Raw genomic sequence first — 20,796 nt, 5'->3', positions numbered from 1 at the left:
CTTGACACAGGACATGGCTGTGTCATTCAGCAAAATAAAGATAAACCACATTGGTACTTAGCTATGTTTACTGTTACTCAAGCCTTTGAATAACCAGTATATTTTACAGCATTTGCTTTTAAAGCTAGCTCAGGTCTTGAAGTAATTGGTGAGACTTGTTAGCATGCAGACAGTGCTACATGAACACAGCTGTACTGCTTTGAGACCCGAGCTGGTACTGTCATATGGCACTGTTTGAGTGGACTTACCAGCGTGGGACAGGGATCTTTTCATGGTTCTCCTTTTGTGTTATGTAGACCATGTCTGAAGGTTCATGAGGAATTGCTGGGCTCCTGAAACTGTTCTGTGGGCTGCATGTGGACTATGGCTGTTAGTTTTAATATACCCGATTTAAGCAGATCTGTAAATTTTAGCATCTTAAAGTATCTTGTTTAAATAGCAGAATTCGGAACTTTTAGGGTGAAGACATTCCCTCTTTCCACTTCTGCTCTGTCACTTATCCAAAAACTCTTTTGTCTAGGACAGCATATAAATAAAACCTTTTTAAAGAGTTTATTGATGGAAAAATTCTCTCAATAAGCAAGCACTGCTTTTCTCTAGGGAAGAGAATCTGGCACTATTCAGAGATACAGTCTTCCTAGTGTTGGTATAGTACAGAAGTATACCCTGAACTGCCGTGCATATCAGCTGTCTTTGAACTGCAACTCCAGGTAAGTTATGGATCTGCTTCTAACACCGGTATCAGATTTTAAAATAAATGACTACAATTTCTGAAAACACTAATTCTATTAATTCTGACTCTGTAATAATTATATGCTAATTCTACTTTATTATAAACTATTTATTAATTTTTAGTTGTTATTAATGGTTGCTTAACCATTTATTTATTACTAATTAATTACCTCTGGCCAGTCATCAGATTTCTCTGAGAGACAGTGTTAGTAAAGCTCTCTTATGTTTTAAACTCTTCAGGGTTTGTGTGGGAAGTTTAAGGAAACATACACATGAAAATATCTTTATTAGATGAACCAAACATAAGCTCCCTGTGATCATGACATGAATTGATGAAATTATTCATAACCTGAAATTTTATATCTCTAAGGCTTCTTTCTATTTCTGTGTCCTTCTAATGCCTGGAAACTTTGTTCATCCCACATTAATTTTCCATTGTTACAAGCTGTAGCTGTTGGCAATGCTTCTAGGACTGGTTTTCCTAAGCTTCAGCTGTGCCAATACTGAAGTTGCTTTCTACTTAACAGCTGTTCTTTGCAAGAGAGAGCATGAGAATCTTAGCAGAAAAGGCAAAAATATACTGACTAAAGAGGACTTGTAAGACAATTTTAATCACTTCAAAATAACTTTATAATTTCAAACAAAATTCATAATGTGTGTGTAGATCGCTTACCATTTTAGGTATAGACCAAAAATAGATTGCTTCACTTAAAAGGCAATGTGATCTAGTCAGAGCCACATTAATTTTGTTTTGAACCCAAGCTGTTTCCTTCCTAAATGACTTTGTGCTAGTGAAAAAGCACAAAAGCTGAGATCCATAAGCATTTTGAAGTTAATTTTCTAAATTGGTTTTGAAATTTTAATAGGGATTAAGAGTATCTAAATACCTTTCAATATTTAGAAATGCTTTTAAAATGGCATTGTAGTAAATATAGGCTAGTATGATTCACTGAAGACCTATGTAACTGGAAATTTTCAAATGTAACCCTTTAGAAATTGTATTTTTCCCATATTTTAAATTACTTCAAAGATTAATTGGATTATACGTCATATTGTCTGGAAAAAAACTAAAGAATACCCTTTGTAGAAATACAAGAAATCCTGTTTTAGAGATTAATAGTCTGCATCATTGCACTGTCTTTTTAATTTAAGAATCTGCCTCCTAGTAAATAAAGAAAAACAACTCTGGTTGTTAATTTTAGGCTTTGTCAAGAAAAGTTTTGTGAGGGGCAGAATCTGCTATTTACTCAACTTGATATCTGAAGTACTAAGGATCTTCAAAGTGCTGAATAAAAATGGGCATATTTCAGAACCTTTGCAGGGTCAGATCCTCTATGAGCAGATGAAAAACTTCTTTTCATGTCTCTGGTCTCTCTCTGCTGTGCAGGTAGATGAAAATCACATGCATCGCACTGAATCCATGGAATTATAGTGGTATTAGATTAGAGGGGAAATTTGGCCTGAGTGTGCCAGTTTAGGGAACTATTTCAGATTTAGAACCTTGAATAATATTATTTAGCTGTCCTATTTTTTCTTCCTTTGTTTCTCTGTAGTCGTGTTGCTATCATAGACCTTTCAGGTGTTTTGACTTTCTTTGACTTGGATACACGGGCAGTAGACAGTACAGGACAGCAAGTGATAGGTGAGCAACTGAAACTGGAACGCAAAGATGTCTGGGATATGAAATGGGCCAAAGATAACCCAGATTTGTTTGCAATGATGGAGAAAACAAGAATGTATGTTTTCAGAAACTTGGATCCAGAGGTAAATATTAACATATGCAAACTACTCATTTTACAAATTTGCTCATAAGTTAATGGCTCTATATTGAATAGTAGTATTCTTGTGCTTACTGTTCAATTAGGCAAGTGTTTATTTATATAAACTTGCTTCTGGAAATCTCAAAATCTTGTCAACTCTAATGTGGGAGTGTTGTTTAGGAACAAATAAATAAAATGAACTATCAGTCCTGGAAAGATAAAAATGCTGTCATATTTTTCTTAAATGTATGAGATATTTTCAGGAGCATATTTTTTGTATGGTTTGGAAAATATAAACACAATTTTAGTAAAGATATTTGCATAACACAGTTCAGTTGAATCTAAATATTGGCAGGTGTTCCTTTAGCTCTTTCTCATAATTTAGTTACAGAAAACATGAGGATTTTTCATTATGTCTGTGTATATGGAATTGTCAATAATGTTAGTGATTTCAGGATTTGTTTCCTGTTGGAAATGCAATTAAATCCTAGTTTGAAGAAGAAAATCTCTTTATGCATACCTAACAGATTTGGCTAGGATTTAATCAGTCAGAATACAAGTTCATTCCTTTGTTTAACTTTAAGGAACCTATACAAACTTCTGGATATATTTGCAACTTTGAAGATTTAGAAATCAAATCTGTTCTTCTGGATGAAATATTAAAGGTAAGTATAATTAATTTTATTTTGTAGGAAAAGTTGGTGTCTGTTCTAATGATTTGAGCAGTAGATAAGTATGTTGGGTGAAAATAAACGTGATGTGCAATAAAATTATGTTTCTTTATCCATTATGTTAGAATCCTGAACATCCTAACAAAGATTACATCATCAATTTTGAGATTCGGTCATTACGAGACAGTCGAGCATTGATTGAAAAAGTTGGCATTGAGGAATCTTCCCAATTCATAGAAGACAATCCACATCCCAGACTTTGGTAAAATCTCTTTATCAGCCAACTTTGTTTAAATTTGTGTTCTTTTGTATTCTTTTCCTGTTCAGACAGATCTAGTATTAAAGTACAAAACCTTAAATCAACGCCAGCCAAAGCAGTATACACTTTAAACAGAATCATTTAAGAAAAAGAAGAAAAAAACCAAAACAAAACAAAAGGTAACAGTGCTCAGCTGCAACCTGAAGGGCTGCTATTCTAACTGAGAACATCTCTTCATTGGGCTGAATCAACTCCAAAGGAGTATTACAGCGTTGAGGGAAGGTCCAAAGAGAGCCTTGCAGTCACCTGCTAGCCTGGCTTCCCACCTCTTTTGCAACTGGTGTGTTTGGGCAGTTTCAAGCTGTGTGGCTTTATGGTTTCCCAGAATGGAAGAAAGTGATGTTTTTGTTCCTGAGCATTTGAGAGTGCACGTTTCAGGAGATGCTGAACAAGTGTTCAAGACTCCTCAGCAGCCATCTTAAAAAAGAACTTGGGGCCAGTGCTTCCCCAGGCTCCTAGTTCTTGAAACCCCAAAATTGGGCTGTTGTTAAATTGGAACTCTATGACCATATGGATGTTGTAGTACCTAGAATGGAAGGCATGCTGTGTGTGTCATGGTAGTGGGTATAGGGTACAGGCTCAGGACACCTTTTTGCTCTATGCTGTATGAGCCCCCAAGCCCAGTGCTCCCTGCTTTTAGGGGCAAATCTAAAAGAAATGAAAAAGCTGGCAGAGAGCTAACTTTAAATTGGTTAAATTAAAATTCAAACTGGTCATAAATTGAGAGGGTATTTATTTATTTATATATATTATATTGAGCCTTGATGACAAAGAGCTTAAAACCCAGTAAAGGGAAGACATTAGAATGATAACAAGATAAGAGCAGTTGACTAACCTTGTAGCGTTTTGGACAAGCCATGACGGACAGAAATGAGAAGAGCTAGGTATGTTAATCATGTTATGATGCAGAAAAGGAGATGTTGGCATGTTTAAACTAAACATGGACTTAGCTAAACTTGAAAAGCCTGCACAGCAAACATGGAAGAGTAGACCTGTGAAAACAGAAGTTCTGGAAATCTATTTAATATCCTGTGTCATAAGGCCTGGAAGAGTAAATGCCTCAATAGATAATTTAATGAAAAGTCAGTAGCAGAAACTAAAACTTCATTGACAAGTTACATGTTGAATGATGCCAATTCTCTTTAACTCTATGGAGATTGTTTCTCTGTCTGTTCCTCTCTTTAGTAATTTTGGCTGTGTTTTGAAGGTAACTGATTTCTTGCAGTATTGGATGTTTGGGCTGCATCAAAGGGGGTTGAGAGTTCTTTGTTAATTCTAACAGTTCAGAGGGGAATTTAGAATTGTGGAAAGACTGGCCAAGACAGCTTGCTTTAAAAGTTTGTCGCCAAAAGTGTTCCTTCCTGTCCAGTTGTGCTTTCATCTCCAGAATGTTCTGAAAAACAGAATTTGATAGCTGCATGTTGAAAGTTTCTGTAATAGTACTGTAATTTTATTAGTTTGAGTATGTAGGGTAAAATGTTAGTTTTGCGAGTCTTCATTTTTACTAATGTCTTGGAACTAGCTGAAGATTTTTGGAGTTTTGAAGTCATTGATGCTTTTTGCTAGTACCATCTATTTATTTAATATAAAATGACTATTAGTCATCTATAGTGATTATTAGACTATAAAGTCTGTGTCTCAGTAAAAGAGTTATATTGTAAAAATCACAAAATATATGTCAAATGCTGTTCACCTTGCTCCAAAATTGCCATGAATTTAATTTTCATTATGCAAGGAAACATATGATACATCACATATTTATACAGAAGAGATGGATTAGAAGTGCTGGATATAAAGCAAATATATTCTAAAAACAGGGTGATGTGTGTCACAGATTAAGTTTGCCATACTGTTTTTCTCTTGGTTTCATTGATGTCAATGATGAGCACTTGAGTTGAAGTGATACTAACCTTCTCAAATTGATTCAAAAATACTGAGCTGATACTGCTTAAGCATGGCTTAGGTCACTGAATACAGCAATAATATTATTGGTTTTGTCAGTGCCCTACTGCACTTTGTTTCACAATGTCAATTAGCCAGTCTAAATTTACCTAGCCTTATTTTTGCAGAAAATTCTAGAGCTCATTCAAGCACCTGATGGATGTAGGCTGGCCTGAAGGTAGAAATTCCCTATTTGCAGAACTAACCAATGGGGCAGTACCAGTATGAGGTTTCCCAAACTGCCCTGTTCTCCCACACTGCTGTCCTAACTGGACAAGGAACATCCAGATCAATTAGAAGGATAATATATTCTTCATGGCCAATTTAGTTGGAGGCTGCCATCAAGGCTTAAAGTTATCATATGTGTTGCTGGTCTCAATGCAGTTCCATTTAGATATTTCTACCTATGCACATTTCACACAGGACAACTGTAATACTCAAACCCTGCCCATTCCTCCCAAGCCAGTGTCCATTTGAACAGTTGGACAAAAAAATATTAGCAATTATTTGAACATCTTTCCCTAAGCAAGTACTGGATAGATCACAGAACGGACTGGGGACAAACACACAACTGAATTAAGATTAGTAAACAATACAATTGCAGTAACTTGAATGTCTTCTTTAAATAATGACTAGTTAAATGGATCCTCATTTAATTTACTTTATAGCTGCTTTTCCACCTATTGTGTTTGTTTTTCACACAGGCGTCTCCTAGCTGAAGCTGCTCTTCAGAAGCTGGATCTGCAGACTGCTGAACAAGCTTTTGTACGTTGCAAAGATTATCAAGGTATTAAATTTGTGAAGCGTCTAGGCAACCTGCAGAGTGAGGCAATGAAGCAAGCAGAAGTGGCAGCCTATTTTAGCAGATTTGAAGAAGCTGAAAGAATGTATCTGGATATGGACAGAAGGTAATTGCATGTAGTCATCTCAGCAGCAAATAAAAAAAAAAAAATTGAAAAAAAAATTATCGTACAATCATAGAATAGTTTGGGTTGGAAGGGACCTTAAAGATCATCTAGTTCCACCCCCCCTGCCATAGGTAGGGACACCTTCTGCTACACCAGGTTGCTCAAAGCCCCATCTGACCTGGCCTTGAACACTTCCAGGGATGGGGCATCCACAACCTCCCTGGGCAACCTGTTCCAGTGCCTCACCACCCTCACAGGGAAGAACGAACTTACATCTACTCTGAATCTACTCTCTTTCAGTTTAAATGCTTGCCTTAATAAGGAATGGCTGTTTTAGCGCTGAAGACTCTTTACCAGTTTCTGGAAAGACAGAAAAGGATCAGATGGAGAGAATTTTGTTGTATCCATAGATAACCAATTTTGTATGTAAATCAGCACGTTCCAAACTGTTTGCAAAACCTCAGCTGCTCTAGGTAGCATTGTGTTTCATAGATGTTTTTTTCGCGAGTATTTTGTCGGTATTTCAACAGGGATTCCAGAAATACAAACAGTCTTAACTAATGTTTAATTTATGTACTATTGCTCTTAGCTAGTAGCCAAGTACATTCTTTCCAATTACATATACAAACAACAGAGTTTTTAATGAACTGTAATCTCTGGAAAGGCAGAAAGGACTCTGGATGAAATTGACCAATCAATGGAATTTTTGCTCAGGAACGAAAACAAACAATGCAAAATTACAGTATTACTGGGAAATATAAATTAACGCTAAGTAATTAGCTACAGCACTGCCTTTCCTGAAAAAGGATAATGAGAAATAATAAGCAGCAGTTGTATAATGTAGCCTGTAGGTGGTAGTCAAACATGGAGAAGCATGAATCACTTATGCACATGTGAAATTTTTAAGCTTTGATTAACATAGCCATGAAAAAAAGTAGGGAATGATGGAGAAAAAAAATTATTTCTTCTTTCATGCTGTAAGAATGAGAAACCTTCCTCTTCTCCAGTAAGGAGTGGGGCAGGAGGCAGGAGCTGGGGAGAGATGATGTTAGAGCCTGGTAATGGAAAACTTTCTTGCACATAATTGATTAGGCAATGGAATTATGCTGGTTCAGAGAGGTGGACTGCCTCATAAGCACTTCAGTTGCACTGCAGCACCGATTTTTAGATATGGCATATTCCTTTCCACGTGGCTGAAGAGAAATTTCGCCATTATAGGATTGCAGAAGTCAGACTTACTTCTTTTAACTGGTTTCTTCAATGGTAGAGCATCTTATTTTCCAGCTACAAGAATGTGGGAATTCTGTATTGACCTTATGTGTCTCCTCACCCCTAGAAAAATCTTGATAAGGACCTACCATAAATCAGGCAGAAATCAATCTACTTTTCAAATACAATTTTAATTTTTTAGACAGATGCTCTTATTTAGCTGACTGCACTGACTTGCTGTTGCCATCCTTAACTTACTTGTAAGTTTAGGGCATTTTTAAAAGACGTGTATAGATCTCTCCCATTGATTTTTCTATGCACCTGCAGAATAAGAGGAAACCTGAAGTAGCATCAGCCCAACTGTCTTGCCAGCTGCTCACTTAAGTCCTCACACAGGAGTATGGCTAATACGGAATCGCATATAAAACCTGTGAGCTCTCTGAGTATTTGCTTTTATGAAATACTGTTTAAATTGTAAACAAGATATCTGGCATCACTGATACCTGCGATGTAGGTTATGAACATGAAAATACTTTTGGATACTTTTCTCAAGATTTTTGTTAGCTATTTTATTGTCTCTGACTTTTTCCTGCTATCTTCTGTTTATACTAGAGATCTTGCCATTGGACTACGGATAAAACTGGGAGATTGGTTTAGAGTGTTGCAGCTACTGAAAACTGGCTCAGGTGATTCAGATGATGCCCTTCTTGAACAAGCACACAATGCTATTGGAGATTATTTTGCAGACCGTCAGAAATGGTATGTTCTGTAGAGGAGCTAGTAAGAAGGAAATTGCAAAGGAAATTGTAAAACTGATGACAAGACTTAATTTATGAGGAGGCACAGATGTCAGGAAAGTCAGGATGCAAGATACGGGATAATTTTTGGAATGATGAGATTTAGCCCAGATCTTTATGGTTCCATTGCTGCATGTACCTTTCAACAGAGAGCTGTTGATCAACAATCTAAAGAATGAAGGTGATAAAGATCTCAGTTTTGCCAGAAGTGTGTCTGCTTCAAAGGAGGGGAGGGGAAGAAAAATACCTATACAGTTGTATTAGGCTGGATATAGAAAGTATTGAAGAAAAAAAAAAAAAAGTTAAAAGTAGGAGAGAATTATTAAACATCAGTGAATTTCAAAACTAATCACAAGCTTTCTAGAATGCTTAAAGCCACAAATATTTGAAAAGGTCCAGAGTTCTCTCTAACCTGGATCTGTCTCCAGCTATTGCCCCAACTGGGCACCCAAGGAAGATTTTAAGAACAGTGCACGCATGTAATGGTATTTCTCCAGAACACATTCTGCAGTCAGGTACTTACTGAGCTAGAAGTGACTTCTTTGTAGTTAATAACTTGCAGAGAAATTTTCTTTCATTAACTTTTCTTGTTGCCTTCTAAGCCCATGTAAACTTCTAGTGTCCAAAACACTGTCTCAGAGTTCCATAGCTCCACTATGTATTGCAATTACCCAGACTATATTATCACAAAGAGCCTGGGTCCCAAAGCAGTTGAAAACTTGTGATTGGATTTTTAAAGTTGATTTTTAGATGCTTTAGGTAACTTTGGAGAATGGTCTTGGAGATTTTAGTGCTTGTGTTTTAAAATATGGAGGCACAACAGTAAAGCCTTTTTCTGAAAGTTTAGTTGTAAGTTGTCCATTATCAGCCATGATCTGTGCAGATGTGGGAATGCAGTTTTAAGATTCCTTGACTTCCTAACCTTATGCTAGTCAGAGAATCAATCTTGCTACTACTTCAATGTAATGATCTCTGAAAATTAGAATTTTTAGTGCGTTTTAGAAAAACAGTGAAATACTAGCCACAAAAGTGCTCTCAAGTAAAGTTACGTATTTAAAATTGTCATTTTAAATTTACTAATTCAAAAGGGCTTATGCAATGAGAAGCTTCACTTGTGTTTATATATCAGAAGCCACCACATTTTTTTTTTATTAGGTTAAATGCTGTCCAGTATTATGTACAAGGACGAAACCAGGAACGTTTAGCTGAATGTTACTACATGCTAGAGGACTACCAAGGACTGGAGAATCTAGCTAACTCGCTTCCAGAGAATAATAAGCTGCTCCCTGTAAGCAAAAAGCATTTTTATTTTTCACTGTCTTATGCTCAACTACTTATTTAAGATTTCCCATCTTGGGAGGGTTAAGAAAGAAAGAGTGAAAGAATGCAGTATATGACCAACTCACTTAAGCATAATGGGGTTACTTTGGTATTGATCTCCAATAATAATAATAAGTTTTCATACTCCATCATTCTTCCTTTCCCTTATTGTCAAGGTTCCCCAGAAAGATTATTCATCATGCTTTATGGCCACATGGTGAGGTCACTGATTCCCTCCCCAAATTGTGTCATTTCTCTCTAAAATGGCTATGCTTCACTAAGAAATCACTCCTCATGGCTGGACACTTACTTTAGCTTTCATTATGTCGTCTAGTCTGTACCGGGGGTTTTTTCCCCCAAATTCTTCCTGGTTGCTATCCCTCATTTAACTTCCTACATAGTAGCTCTGGTGGGAATGCTAATGTACAATGAAAATTGAAGATATGCTGCTGAAAGGGGGGGGGAAAGTAGGTGGTATAGCCTGAAATGACCTAGTAAGTAATAGCTAATTTAAAACTATGATATGATTGATTAATCCAAAATGCTTGAAAAATGCAAACCACACTCATTTAATGCCATTTTCAGTTGTTTGAACAAAGCAAGACATGGCACTTTCTTTTCAACCTCTTTCTAATAGTGAAGTTTCATGAAATACTCCAAATAGTAAGAACACAGTCCTTCTGGTACGATTTGATTGGAAAGAAAAATTTTTAAATAGCATTTTTTAAAATTTAGAAACAGCGTATGAAGGTATCATGCTGTTCTAAAGATTTACAATGGTGCATGTTTTCTTCACAGAATCTGTGAAGCAAACAATCCCTTTTCCCCACCTTCTTGAAATGAAATTAAATTAAACAAGATTATAATAGTACTGTTGTTGGTATGCAACATACTAAAAATCTGGAAGTTAATTTAACACAGTGCTAATGTTTTTTGCAGGATATAGCTTATATGTTTGTAAGAGTGGGGATGTGTGAACAAGCGGTGTCAGCCTTTCTGAAATGTAATCGACCAAAGGATGCAGTAGATACCTGTGTACATCTCAACCAGGTAAAACAGCAGTAGATAATCTGCTTTACTGATACCAATTTAACAGTGAGATTTCTGTCCTAATGCCGAGTTAAATACAAGTCCTTGTTAAGTGTCTGATGATTCGTCATGATTTCTGGAAAATTCATACTTCAGTGCTTAAGCCAGTTATCTGAAATTAGGATTAGACCATTGGAGGAACAAAGCTATATGCAGCAGTGCTACTTCTGTGTGTGTGTGTGCCTGTGTGTGGTAAATATGCTCAGCATATAGACATTTGTGGCCTTTGTAGAGCCAGGCTGTGCTGCCTCCTGATGGAATGGGAGGAAGACTGGAGAGCTTCTGGCTGCTCTTTTTCCACATACCCCTCCTTCCTTGCACAGATGCAAATGTATTTGTGTCTGTGTTTAGGATGTAGCTGGAAAAGAACTGATCTGAAAAATGATGTGTATGTTTACAGCTAGAGCTGTTCCCCAGCATGACTTACCAGTGCAAATGTTTGTGTCAACACAAATAAGATAGAAACTGAGAATGGCTACAAGGAACTTGATGTATGGGAATGGCAGGACTGGCTAGTGCTGGCTTTATGTGAACAATTTCCTAGTTTATGGATCTGAAGGGCTATTAGGTATGAGATTCCTCTAAGTTTCTCAGTCCTGCCAAACTTTTGATCTGGGGCAAACACAGTAGCCAAACTGCTGAAGATCAGGAAAATTCACGGACAAAATGAGGTGTATAGAAGGATAAGTAAAGTGGTACTGTTTGTGCCTTAAGCTTATGGGCTAAAGTCCTCTTTTAGACATGCTTTTGACAGTCTGCGTTTTAATAATATCAGAAGTGTTGAAAACCACATGTCCAGCTAAGAGCAGCAATGAAGTGATTTTGCAAAGCTTTTACCAAAGCAGAAGCAACTGCTTTGTATGTGGTTTTGGACAGAAGTCCAGCATTTGTTTCACAGGCCTGCTGTATCACACGATTGACAATGATGTTAGCATTTGTATTCTCTTGCTTTTTACTTTAATTTTATAGTAGCCTGGCTCTAAATGGTGATGAAATATTGCACACAAATGTTGCAGACTATTCATGGATAACCAGCTTGTTCTGAGAATGTATTTGAAAAAATGAGGTTGATAATTGTCTGCTTTCATTTCTAGTGGAACAAAGCTGTGGAACTGGCTAAAAACCACAATATGAAAGAGATTGGATCCTTGTTAGCCAGATATGCAAGTCATTTACTGGAAAAGAATAAAATCCTTGATGCTATAGAACTCTATCGTAAAGCCAATTATTTCTTTGAAGCTGCTAAGCTCATGTTCAAGGTATTGCAGGTTTTATTTTTATGTCAAATAACTGGGGCTTTGGACTAGCTCTTATTATTTCCATGCTACTTTTGTTTTCTTGGGATTATTTTAGTGTTAACAATGTCCAGGCAATAAGCAGATGTCATTATACAGGATACTGCAAAGATTAATCCAGCTCCTAAGTTCAGGTCTAACCTCTATCTGCACTAGTTACCCTGGATGTCCTCTGTAGCCAGTGGAGAGGATGCTTTCAGGAAACAAGCCATCTGATGTATTTTGAGACTTTCACTTCAGAATGAGATGAACTGCACCTCAATAAAGGTCCTGTTGCCCTGCATTGCCTTGTAAAGGAGTATAGTAGACGGCCTGGGTGCAATGTCCACGTTATTTTATATGTTGTTTGGATTAGTTTTATCTCCTTTACTTTTAAAAATAGTAATGTCATTAACTGGAAGTTAAATTCTGGTATTTCTTCAATTGGTACCTTCAGTTAGAAACTGCTGTGGTGTGCTTTTAAGATAAAGATGTTGCTTAGATTTGGTTTGGCTGCAGAGATTTCTGTACATAGCTTATAAAGTCTGTAAGACTGATACATAATTTTTACAGCAAATATTTATAGTAATATATATGTATATATGTTACTTTCAAAAGCCATTCTTCTTTTCTGGGAAAACCACCAGACCTTATTGAAAGCTATGTATTTCTCACACTTCAGTGTTTAAAACTCGCTATTTTTTAGTTTATTTTTATATTAAGTCAATAGACTTATACATGGTTACACTGATTTATCCTTCCCGAGAATCTGGCTTTATATACTTGTTAGCTAAATAAATATAGAATAATGTGCATTCTTCACTTTGACATTTTAATTTATAGTTCTGTTTGCAGTCCAAATTATTACATTCAAATGCAGAATCGTTCTTTGGCGTGATTTCCTAGGTTTGTACAAGCATGCAATTGTCCAAGAGAATGAAGCGCCTCTTCTAATATATATATATATAATATACATAGTTATTGGTTTTTTATATCTACATTAAATTCCTTGGTTTTGTTTTTTAAGATTGCAGATGAAGAGTCAAAGAAAAGGACAAAGCCTTTGCGAGTTAAAAAGCTTTATGTATTATCGGCCTTACTCATAGAACAGTGCCATGAACAAATGCAAAATGCACAAAGGGGGAAAGTTAAAGGAAAAAGTTCAGAGGTAGTGTCTTTTTTCTTTCTTTCTGAATTCTGGTATGTCCTACCTAGTCAGAATAAATAAAGCTATCTTCATGTGAGGCTATTATAGTTTTAATAACGCTGCTATGAACAAAGCTTTCCTTAAAGTTAAGTCTTCCATGAAAACATATTGTTTAAAGTATTATTTTAAAACATTTAAATAATATGTATTAATAGATATTTTTCTTCCTAAGTTCAACGTGTTTGTCTTAATGTTTTCACTGTAACAATGAAAATCATACTAAAAACTCCAGATTTTTTTTCTGCAAGACTCTCATGTTACTGTCATTTAGGAGTAAGTATCAATCCCAAAGAGAGATCTGTGATTAGATTAAACTGTGTTGGCTATCATTTAGCAGGAAGATGGCTCCAGATATGGCAGAAGCAAATGGAAGCATTTTTTTTTTTGCTCACACTTTCATCTTCATGTGCACAAATGAAATAGTTTAGACAAAGTTTTAAGAGATCTGGTGTTGAAATGCAGTATTAATCCAAACTATGAACCAGTCTGCAGATGTGCACAGAATATATTTGTACACATGTATATGATATTTATCTTTGAAAATCTGCACCATATGTTCTGCCTATGCACTGTATAAAATGCCTAACAATGTTCACTTTAGGTCCGTGTATTTATATTTTCCCTAGTTAACACAGATGGTGTAATCACCAAGTACAGAAAAGTTCTTTTCATATATCCCCATTTCCTGCTGTATCTGTTTCGTATAAAAACTACTTGTGATACTGCTTTGTTTTCAGACTGCTTCAGCTTTGGCTGGTTTGCTAGAAGAAGATGTTCTTTCTTCAACTAATCGCTTTGCAGACAATGCTTGGCGAGGAGCTGAGGCTTACCATTTTTTCATACTTGCACAAAGACAGCTTTATAAAGGTTCTGTAGATGCAGCACTTAAAACAGGTAGGACTTCATTTTTAACCCTGTAAAGAAACTGTTTGAATTTTGCAGACCTGCACAGCACATAAATTCATTTGTAGTTGGCACATTTTTCTATTCTTGCTAGAAGCATGGAATTTAGAACACAACCATATAATGAATTGAATGTGGCTGCAGTCAAGGTAACTGGAAATTATTTTCTTGGGAGACAATGCAAATTTTAACTTAGCAAATATTACCTGGTTAAACTGGACATCTGTAGATGTTCTGTTGACTGTTTCATTTCTTTCTTTAAATTACAAGGCATGCCTGAATTCACATCGCTCCTCCCTGTAGAGCTTCAGAAAAAACTTGTGGGAGTCAGAGAAGCAGATAGTGCCCTATACTTTGTCCAAGTAATGAAGGTCCATTTCAAATACTTCTAACATGTTGTTTTTTTTTTTTAAAAAAAGTGTGTCAAAAAGGCACTTTAATTTCCCAGTCAGATCCCCTTATTTTTATTTATTTTTAAAAAGCGTTGAACCACGCATGCTTCATAGTCATGTCAATGAAAAGAGTTTGGTTCACTGTGTCCAATTAGTAAGACTAATACTGTCTAATAGTAGCAAATGCTTCATACAGATGCTTGCACTTCACAGAAGACATGTAATAATTTCCTTCTCCCCCCTCCCCATTTCTTAGCTCTTCATTTGCGAGATTATGAAGACATTATACCTGCAGTTGAAATCTATTCCCTTTTGGCACTCTGCGCATGTGCAAACAGAGCATTTGATATTTGTTCTAAAGCCTTTGTTAAACTAGAATCCTTGGAAACTCTTAGGCCAGAGCAGAGGCAACAGTATGAAGACCTTGCTCTAGAGATATTCACGAGACATTGTCCAAAGTATAACAAAAAATCTGATCTGGATTACGTTCTTGAGAGGTAGGTTTATATTTATATGATACCGTAATAATACTAGCATTCTTTTCTGCTATTGTCTGTATTTGGGTTTTAGCAGGTTTTGTGTGACCAAGTTAATTAGGTGTTTTGCTACTTAAAGCAAATATTGGGCAAGAATGATGCAGGTGTTAGCCAGTTTGCAGAAAGGGTAATACAACACTATTTTATTTGGGAGAGTAGACACTGACTGCATTCGAGGAACTCAGCATAAAGATATACCTTCATCTTAATTTGAAATACATGTGGACAGAGCACAGGAGTTTTAGGACCTTTGGAAAGGCGTCATGTGCCATTAAAGTAATAATGTTTCTGTTTGCATCACCATTGTGGTGTGATGCAAATGTCAACGAGTGAATGTTTAACCATTATTAACTAATAAGTCTCCAGTGTTTTGTGAATTACCTAAATCTACATGGTGTGAGAAGGTGAATATATCAAGTGAAAGAATTAGAATATGAAGGGCACCTTTAAGGGGTAAGTCCTTGGAGTGGCTGTACCCACAATGGTGTCTTTTACGTATGTTTCCTGCTAACAGCATGGAATTTGTATGGGAATTCACTGTGAATCAATTTTCTTCTTAATAAATAGGATTTTAATCTGTCTTGTTTTACTGTGCAGATGTACAGAATCTCACTAGTGGCTTTCATGTTGACTCTTCAGAGGAATAAATGTAATTGTAGTGCAGGTGTCTAATTGGACCTTACATTTATATGGCCTTTGCTGCTTCTTTTCACTTAATCTTTTGGATCAGCTGGTCCCGATTTGTTGACTGTATGGTTCTGGGGGTTTGCATTCTCTTGTGTGAAGATTTACATACTTGGCTATGTTAACAGTGAAGTGTTAATGTGATTTAATAACTTCTAATCAAAAAGTGGCACACAGCTGAATAGAGAAGCAGTATTTTACAGATGAGCATTGCAAGTTTTGTAGCTAGCTGTAGGCACACAATTAGGTATTTATGCTGTTTTGCAAATTTCTACAAAATGAGTGTTGCTATTTTAAAACCATGGTTTTATTCTTTCAACTTTTTTTTTTTTTTTTAAAATAGTGGAGATGAGAAACTTCCTATATGTGTTGCAACAGGAGACCCTATCCTGGAGTATCGATTCTGGATGTGCAGTGTATGTAAGCACTGTATGAAAGCCAAAGAAGCAAGCAATTACAACTTCTGTCCTCTGTGCCACAGTACAGCATAGCAGACGATAAAGGACTGTTTATCCTGGTTATCTGTTATTCTCCTAAAATTACTCTATAAAATGTTACCAATGTACTACATTTTAAAATACAACTCAGGTACTCTATTGTAACAACAGATAGCGCCACTGTTAGAGAAAAGTTTTTTAAGAAAAATGCAGAAAACCCACAAGAGAAAGCTTTACTGGTTCCATTTATGTGAAGAAACAACTGTGTTAGGCTGCATTTTTGTAACTTCTTTTTAGAAAGGCTTAAGGTAAAAAGCATTCTTTTCTAATGGTAAATTTAGCCTGGTTTCAAAACCATGCAAACTGAATGTAGGTTCATCTTAATATGTTTCAATCTGAGCAAGCTCCGGTTTTCGTTTTTGTAATTCCATAGGAAATTACTGGGTTTTCTCAAAATGCATGGGTTTTTTGAAGGAAGTAATACCTGAGCTGAAATAATGCCACGGTAGTTGTGATACTATTACTATGTATGTTTTACTACCGCTGTTTTACTACAGCGATGGTGCCAGTTTAGGCCTACGTTTGTGCCGCTTTCTTTTGCCAAGTGTGTTTAAACCCACCGCAGCAATAAAGGGCTTGCAAACGGGAGCCATCGGTGCCGTCAGTCTGCCTCTGGCCTGCCGGCCTTTGTGGTGCCTTCAACCAGTCCAGGAAACCTCTGTGAACCTTCACACCGGAGTCTGGTCATGAGGTTGTTTTTTTTAAGTACCTTGAGGAGAGCAGCTGACGTCTGTCGAACACCTTTCAAGAGCCGAACGCCCTCCCCGACACTCGGGGAGCTCTGAGGGAGGCGGCTTCACCCAGGCCCGCTCCGCGCCGCTGCGTTGCCCGGCGGGCTCTCTCAGCGCTGCACACGGCCCCGCGCCCCCGCAGGGGGCAGCGCGAGCCCCCTCACGGCTGTCCTCAGGGGCAGGCGGCGCCCCGCGCCTCAGGGGAGCCCAGGTAGGGACGAAGCCCGTTTGGTCTGGAAAACGTTAAGTATTACTGGTTCGGATTGGGGTTTTTTTGTTTGTTTGTTTGTTTGTTTTCTTTTTCTGGCCTGCTTTGGCGCTTCTCTGTCCATGTCGGTCGGAGGGCTGCGCCGGTTACCGCCGTTCGCGCTCCGCCCGCGGCAGTGCGGCGCGGGGGGGGGGGAGGGGGGGCCGGGTAGCCGGCAGAGCGCCGCCTCCCCCGCCCCCCCTCTCGTCGGCTCCCGCAGGCGCTCTGACGCCGCCCCGGCCGCTGCCGTAGCCGTGAGGTAACTTCGCTCCCGCCCCGCGGCCCGGCGGAGGCGCCGCCATGGAGCGGGAGGCGGAGGAGGAGGCGCTGCTGTCGGCGGCGCAGGCGCAGTTGGCGGCGCGGCGGCTGTCGGCGGCGGAGGAGCTGTACAGCCGCTTCATCGCCCGCTGCGGGGGGCCCGCCGGCGGCACCGCCCCCCCAGGGTACGTGCCCGGGCCGGGGGGGGGGCGGAGGGGGGCGGTGGGCGCGGGTCCCGCCGTAACGGCCGCTCTCCCTCTGTCCCCGCGCAGCGCCGGCCGCGACCTGGCCACGGCCCTCAACAACCGCGGCCAGATCAAGTACTTGCGGGTGGAGTTCGCCGCCGCCGTGGAGGACTACACGGCCGCCATCGAGCGCCAGCCCGGCTTCGAGGTGCCCTACTACAACCGGGGCCTGGTGCTCTACCGGCTGGGTACGGGCCAGGCGCAGTCGGTCACGCCAGCGGCGCCGGGCCGGCGAGCCGAGCGGCGGTCCTGCCCCGGCCCGGCCCGCTCGGGGCTTCCCGCCTGCCCGGGTCCCCTCCCGCCCGGGCTGCCGGGAGCCCCGCTTTGTCCCGAGATTCACCCGCAGCTGGAGGGTGCTTCCCTCCGTTGTAGGGACGGAGAGTCCTGCCCGGCCCCGGCCCCGGCCGGGGAGGGACGTCACTCCAGAAATACTTGGTGCGGACGGATGTTTCAGCTGCCGGTCTGCCCTGTGCGTGCAGCCAGAGAGCCCTGCTGCTCTAGATGGGCTGCTGTGTCATCTGAAACGATAACTGTTCGGGGGAAAAACGGGGGGAAGGATGCAGTTTCAGTTTAGGAAGAACTTGCACGAGGGGGTAAAACTAGCCAATTCCAAATGTTGCCATTAACCTGAGGTAAAGCATCTCTTAAGCGGGAGCAGCCGTAGCGAGCTCAGCCGTCTCTGCAGAATTTGCTGCCCCGGTTTGGAATACACCACACGGAAGTGGCACCCCTGGACCTTTTTGCTGGAGCTTGGCCATTGCAAAGTCAAGACCCAGAGGCTGAGGGACTAGAGAGGGCACTAAGGGGAATGGAGGCTGACCACGGGCCTCAGCTGGGAAGCAGCGTGCCTGTGTTGCTGGTTTAAGGCAGCCTGGCTATTAGTTAGTTGCCCAAGTGTGGGCCTTTTGGCTCCTTCTCTTTGAATAAGCTGGCTGAACTGAGCCTTAAGCCCATTTTAGGTTCAGAAATAGGCACTTGGGTTCTTGCTCTGAAGACCTTTTGACTCCCGCTTGGGCTTCTGGGGAATCCAAATGTAGTGGGTCTAGTAAGTACAGCTGCTGCTTTTTGTTAGTGAAGGTATCGGGAGTCATTCTTCGGTTGCAAATTGTGAGTTTGAGCAGTTACAGAGAGATAATTCATTCTTTCTTTCCTTCTTTTTTTTTTTTTGACAGGATGCTTTGATGAGGCCATGAAAGATTTCAGGAAAGTATTAGAGTTAAACCCCCAGTTTGAAGATGCTGCATTGAGTCTAAAACAGGCTATTCTTGATAAAGAAGAAAAACAAAAGCGGGGTTATTGAAAACGCAGCTAGTGGTGTGAAATGGTTTGCAAAACACGTGATTTTTGTCATTGATGGATGAAACACAAGGTCGTTTACATCTGTTATGATCTACTGAAGAAACGTTCTTGGGCAAATAAGTTATGATTTTGATTGCAAAATAAACTATTTTTGGATATTGTTAGTGTTGAGGAAAAGCATAATGTTAGATCTACGTCAGTTACTTGTACAGAAGTGCTTTATAAAGATGTTGGAAGCTCAGTAACAGCAAATGAAGTCTGTAGTTCTCTTATTAAAGCTGTGTTTCTGTACTCTTTCAGGGATTGTTTTAAACAGTCTTTCATGGGGAAGAAAAACTATATAAAACATTTAAATACTTAAGACTGAAGCTTGTGAGAAGTACAGTGATTTAATAATGATAGTGTTTGTGCACATTTAAATGTAAACTTGATCTAAGCTAAAAGTGCAGTTGTTAATTATAAGGTGCTGGCCTTGAGATGCTATGGTAACTGATTTTCTTTTCACTTCAGAGTGTTTCTGTATTAAGAAACAAATTTAACAGAAACAATGAGATCTTTTTAGGAAATATCATCTGTACCTTGCATGAGGAACGTGGTATAAGAATTCAGTCCTACGTACATTTGTTCGCTCCTAGAGGTTGTTTTACATTACCTAAACAGGTGGGAACAAGGCATACCTATTTTTTGTAACCCTATTGCAAAAGTATTGGGCAGATTAATAATTGAATGAATAAAAATGGACACATACTTTTAACCTTGTGATTGTCTGTAAAGAGCTTATTGTAGAGAATGTAGTTGGGCTATTCACAGTAGGAATTGTGGCTTTCTCCTTGTTACTGTAAAAGGTCAATTGATTGAAGAATACAACATGAAATCTGATTGAACTGGCTGTGAATAGCTAGGCAGCTTCATTTCTCACATGGTAGGAGGGACCATTGATGAAGTCTATAAATCATCGATAAGAAACACCCTTGTGTGTTCATAGCAATACAAGTTCTAACAAAAGAAATACTCTTGATTGCCCACATGCGCATTAGGATTATTTTTTTTAAAATAAATTATGCTAATGACAGCTCTGCTTCTTACGGTGAGTTTCTCCGTGGATGATCCTGGAGCCTGCACAAGGGCAGGGCTCACGGAAGATGGTGGAACCTTCTGGGGTAAGTCACGAGAACAGACTTCAGCCTCTGAACATCTTCCCCAGCAGCCTTGCTGAGTTCTCTTTCAGCTTTGGGATGAAACTCTGCAACAGCCGCAGTGAGCAGATTTGGAGTGCAGGGCTGAGAAGATGCTGCATTTACCTCTCCTGCTCCTGACAGTAGCAATGTTGAAGTTAAATAAATACAATGCATGATAGCAGAATGTAACCATTTACAGTTTGGAATAACAATGACCATTTTTTCCCAAAGGTTTCATTTTTTACTTTTCTGGATATATTAAGCACGTGCTTTGCTTCCATATTTATATCTTGGTGCTCTGTCTCCAAAACAACATCGATAATTTGAGGATTTGTCACATTTCATGCCACCTCAGTCTCAAAAATTGAGAAATCATACCAACTCTTGGTTGATGGTGAGAAGGTGAGCTAGAACTAAACCTGTTCCTGACTTAGCATGCCAAGAAAATTTAAAAAGACAGTATGAGCAGTTGAACATGACTTACAAAGTTTTACTTTGAGAGATCACAGATGTGGTTCTGCACAGAACACTTTAAATGAGAAGATACAGATAAAAGATTAACAGCACCTAAGTATTTTAGAGAACAAAGATGCTAGTAA

The 20,796-nt window shown here is 39.0% G+C and overlaps 2 protein-coding genes across 4 annotated transcripts in view; both read left to right on the top strand.

Annotated features, from left to right (window-relative positions):
• Positions 1-16,827, top strand: part of WDR35 (WD repeat domain 35) — a 46,046-nt gene extending 29,219 nt beyond the window's left edge. For all 3 annotated transcript variants that reach the window (XM_049819011.1, XM_049819010.1, XM_049819012.1), the window contains 13 exons: positions 601-710; positions 2,286-2,496; positions 3,077-3,157; positions 3,289-3,425; positions 6,128-6,331; positions 8,153-8,299; positions 9,493-9,625; positions 10,597-10,707; positions 11,841-12,005; positions 13,048-13,188; positions 13,965-14,121; positions 14,779-15,019; positions 16,086-16,827. In XM_049819011.1, coding sequence (XP_049674968.1) covers positions 601-710; positions 2,286-2,496; positions 3,077-3,157; positions 3,289-3,425; positions 6,128-6,331; positions 8,153-8,299; positions 9,493-9,625; positions 10,597-10,707; positions 11,841-12,005; positions 13,048-13,188; positions 13,965-14,121; positions 14,779-15,019; positions 16,086-16,233 — 1,986 coding nt within the window. In that variant the 3' untranslated portion in view covers positions 16,234-16,827. The remainder of the gene's footprint in view (positions 1-600; positions 711-2,285; positions 2,497-3,076; positions 3,158-3,288; positions 3,426-6,127; positions 6,332-8,152; positions 8,300-9,492; positions 9,626-10,596; positions 10,708-11,840; positions 12,006-13,047; positions 13,189-13,964; positions 14,122-14,778; positions 15,020-16,085) is intronic.
• A 615-nt stretch (positions 16,828-17,442) lies between these two features.
• Positions 17,443-20,091, top strand: TTC32 (tetratricopeptide repeat domain 32). Its single transcript, XM_049819091.1, has 3 exons — positions 17,443-17,660; positions 17,748-17,908; positions 18,893-20,091. The coding sequence occupies exons 1-3, from the start codon at positions 17,518-17,520 to the stop codon at positions 19,018-19,020; spliced, it is 432 nt and encodes a 143-aa protein (XP_049675048.1). The 5' UTR covers positions 17,443-17,517; the 3' UTR covers positions 19,021-20,091.
• The last annotated feature ends 705 nt before the right edge of the window (positions 20,092-20,796 follow it).

This window comes from Accipiter gentilis, chromosome 16, assembly GCF_929443795.1.
Source record: "Accipiter gentilis chromosome 16, bAccGen1.1, whole genome shotgun sequence".
In the NCBI taxonomy this organism is placed as follows: domain Eukaryota; kingdom Metazoa; phylum Chordata; class Aves; order Accipitriformes; family Accipitridae; genus Astur; species Astur gentilis.
The sequence above is the reverse complement of the archived record's forward strand: the minus strand, read 5'-3'. Positions and strand labels throughout refer to the sequence as shown.

What these genes read in the sequence shown, in the direction of transcription:
- TTC32 (XM_049819091.1), top strand. Translation starts at nt 17,518, where the DNA reads ATGGAGCGGGAGGCGGAGGAGGAGGCGCTGCTGTCGGCGGCGCAGGCG. An exon ending in GGCGGCACCGCCCCCCCAGG is followed by an intron (nt 17,661 to 17,747) that starts GTACGTGCCCGG and finishes GTCCCCGCGCAG; the next exon opens with CGCCGGCCGCGACCTGGCCA. An exon ending in CCTGGTGCTCTACCGGCTGG is followed by an intron (nt 17,909 to 18,892) that starts GTACGGGCCAGG and finishes TTTTTTTGACAG; the next exon opens with GATGCTTTGATGAGGCCATG.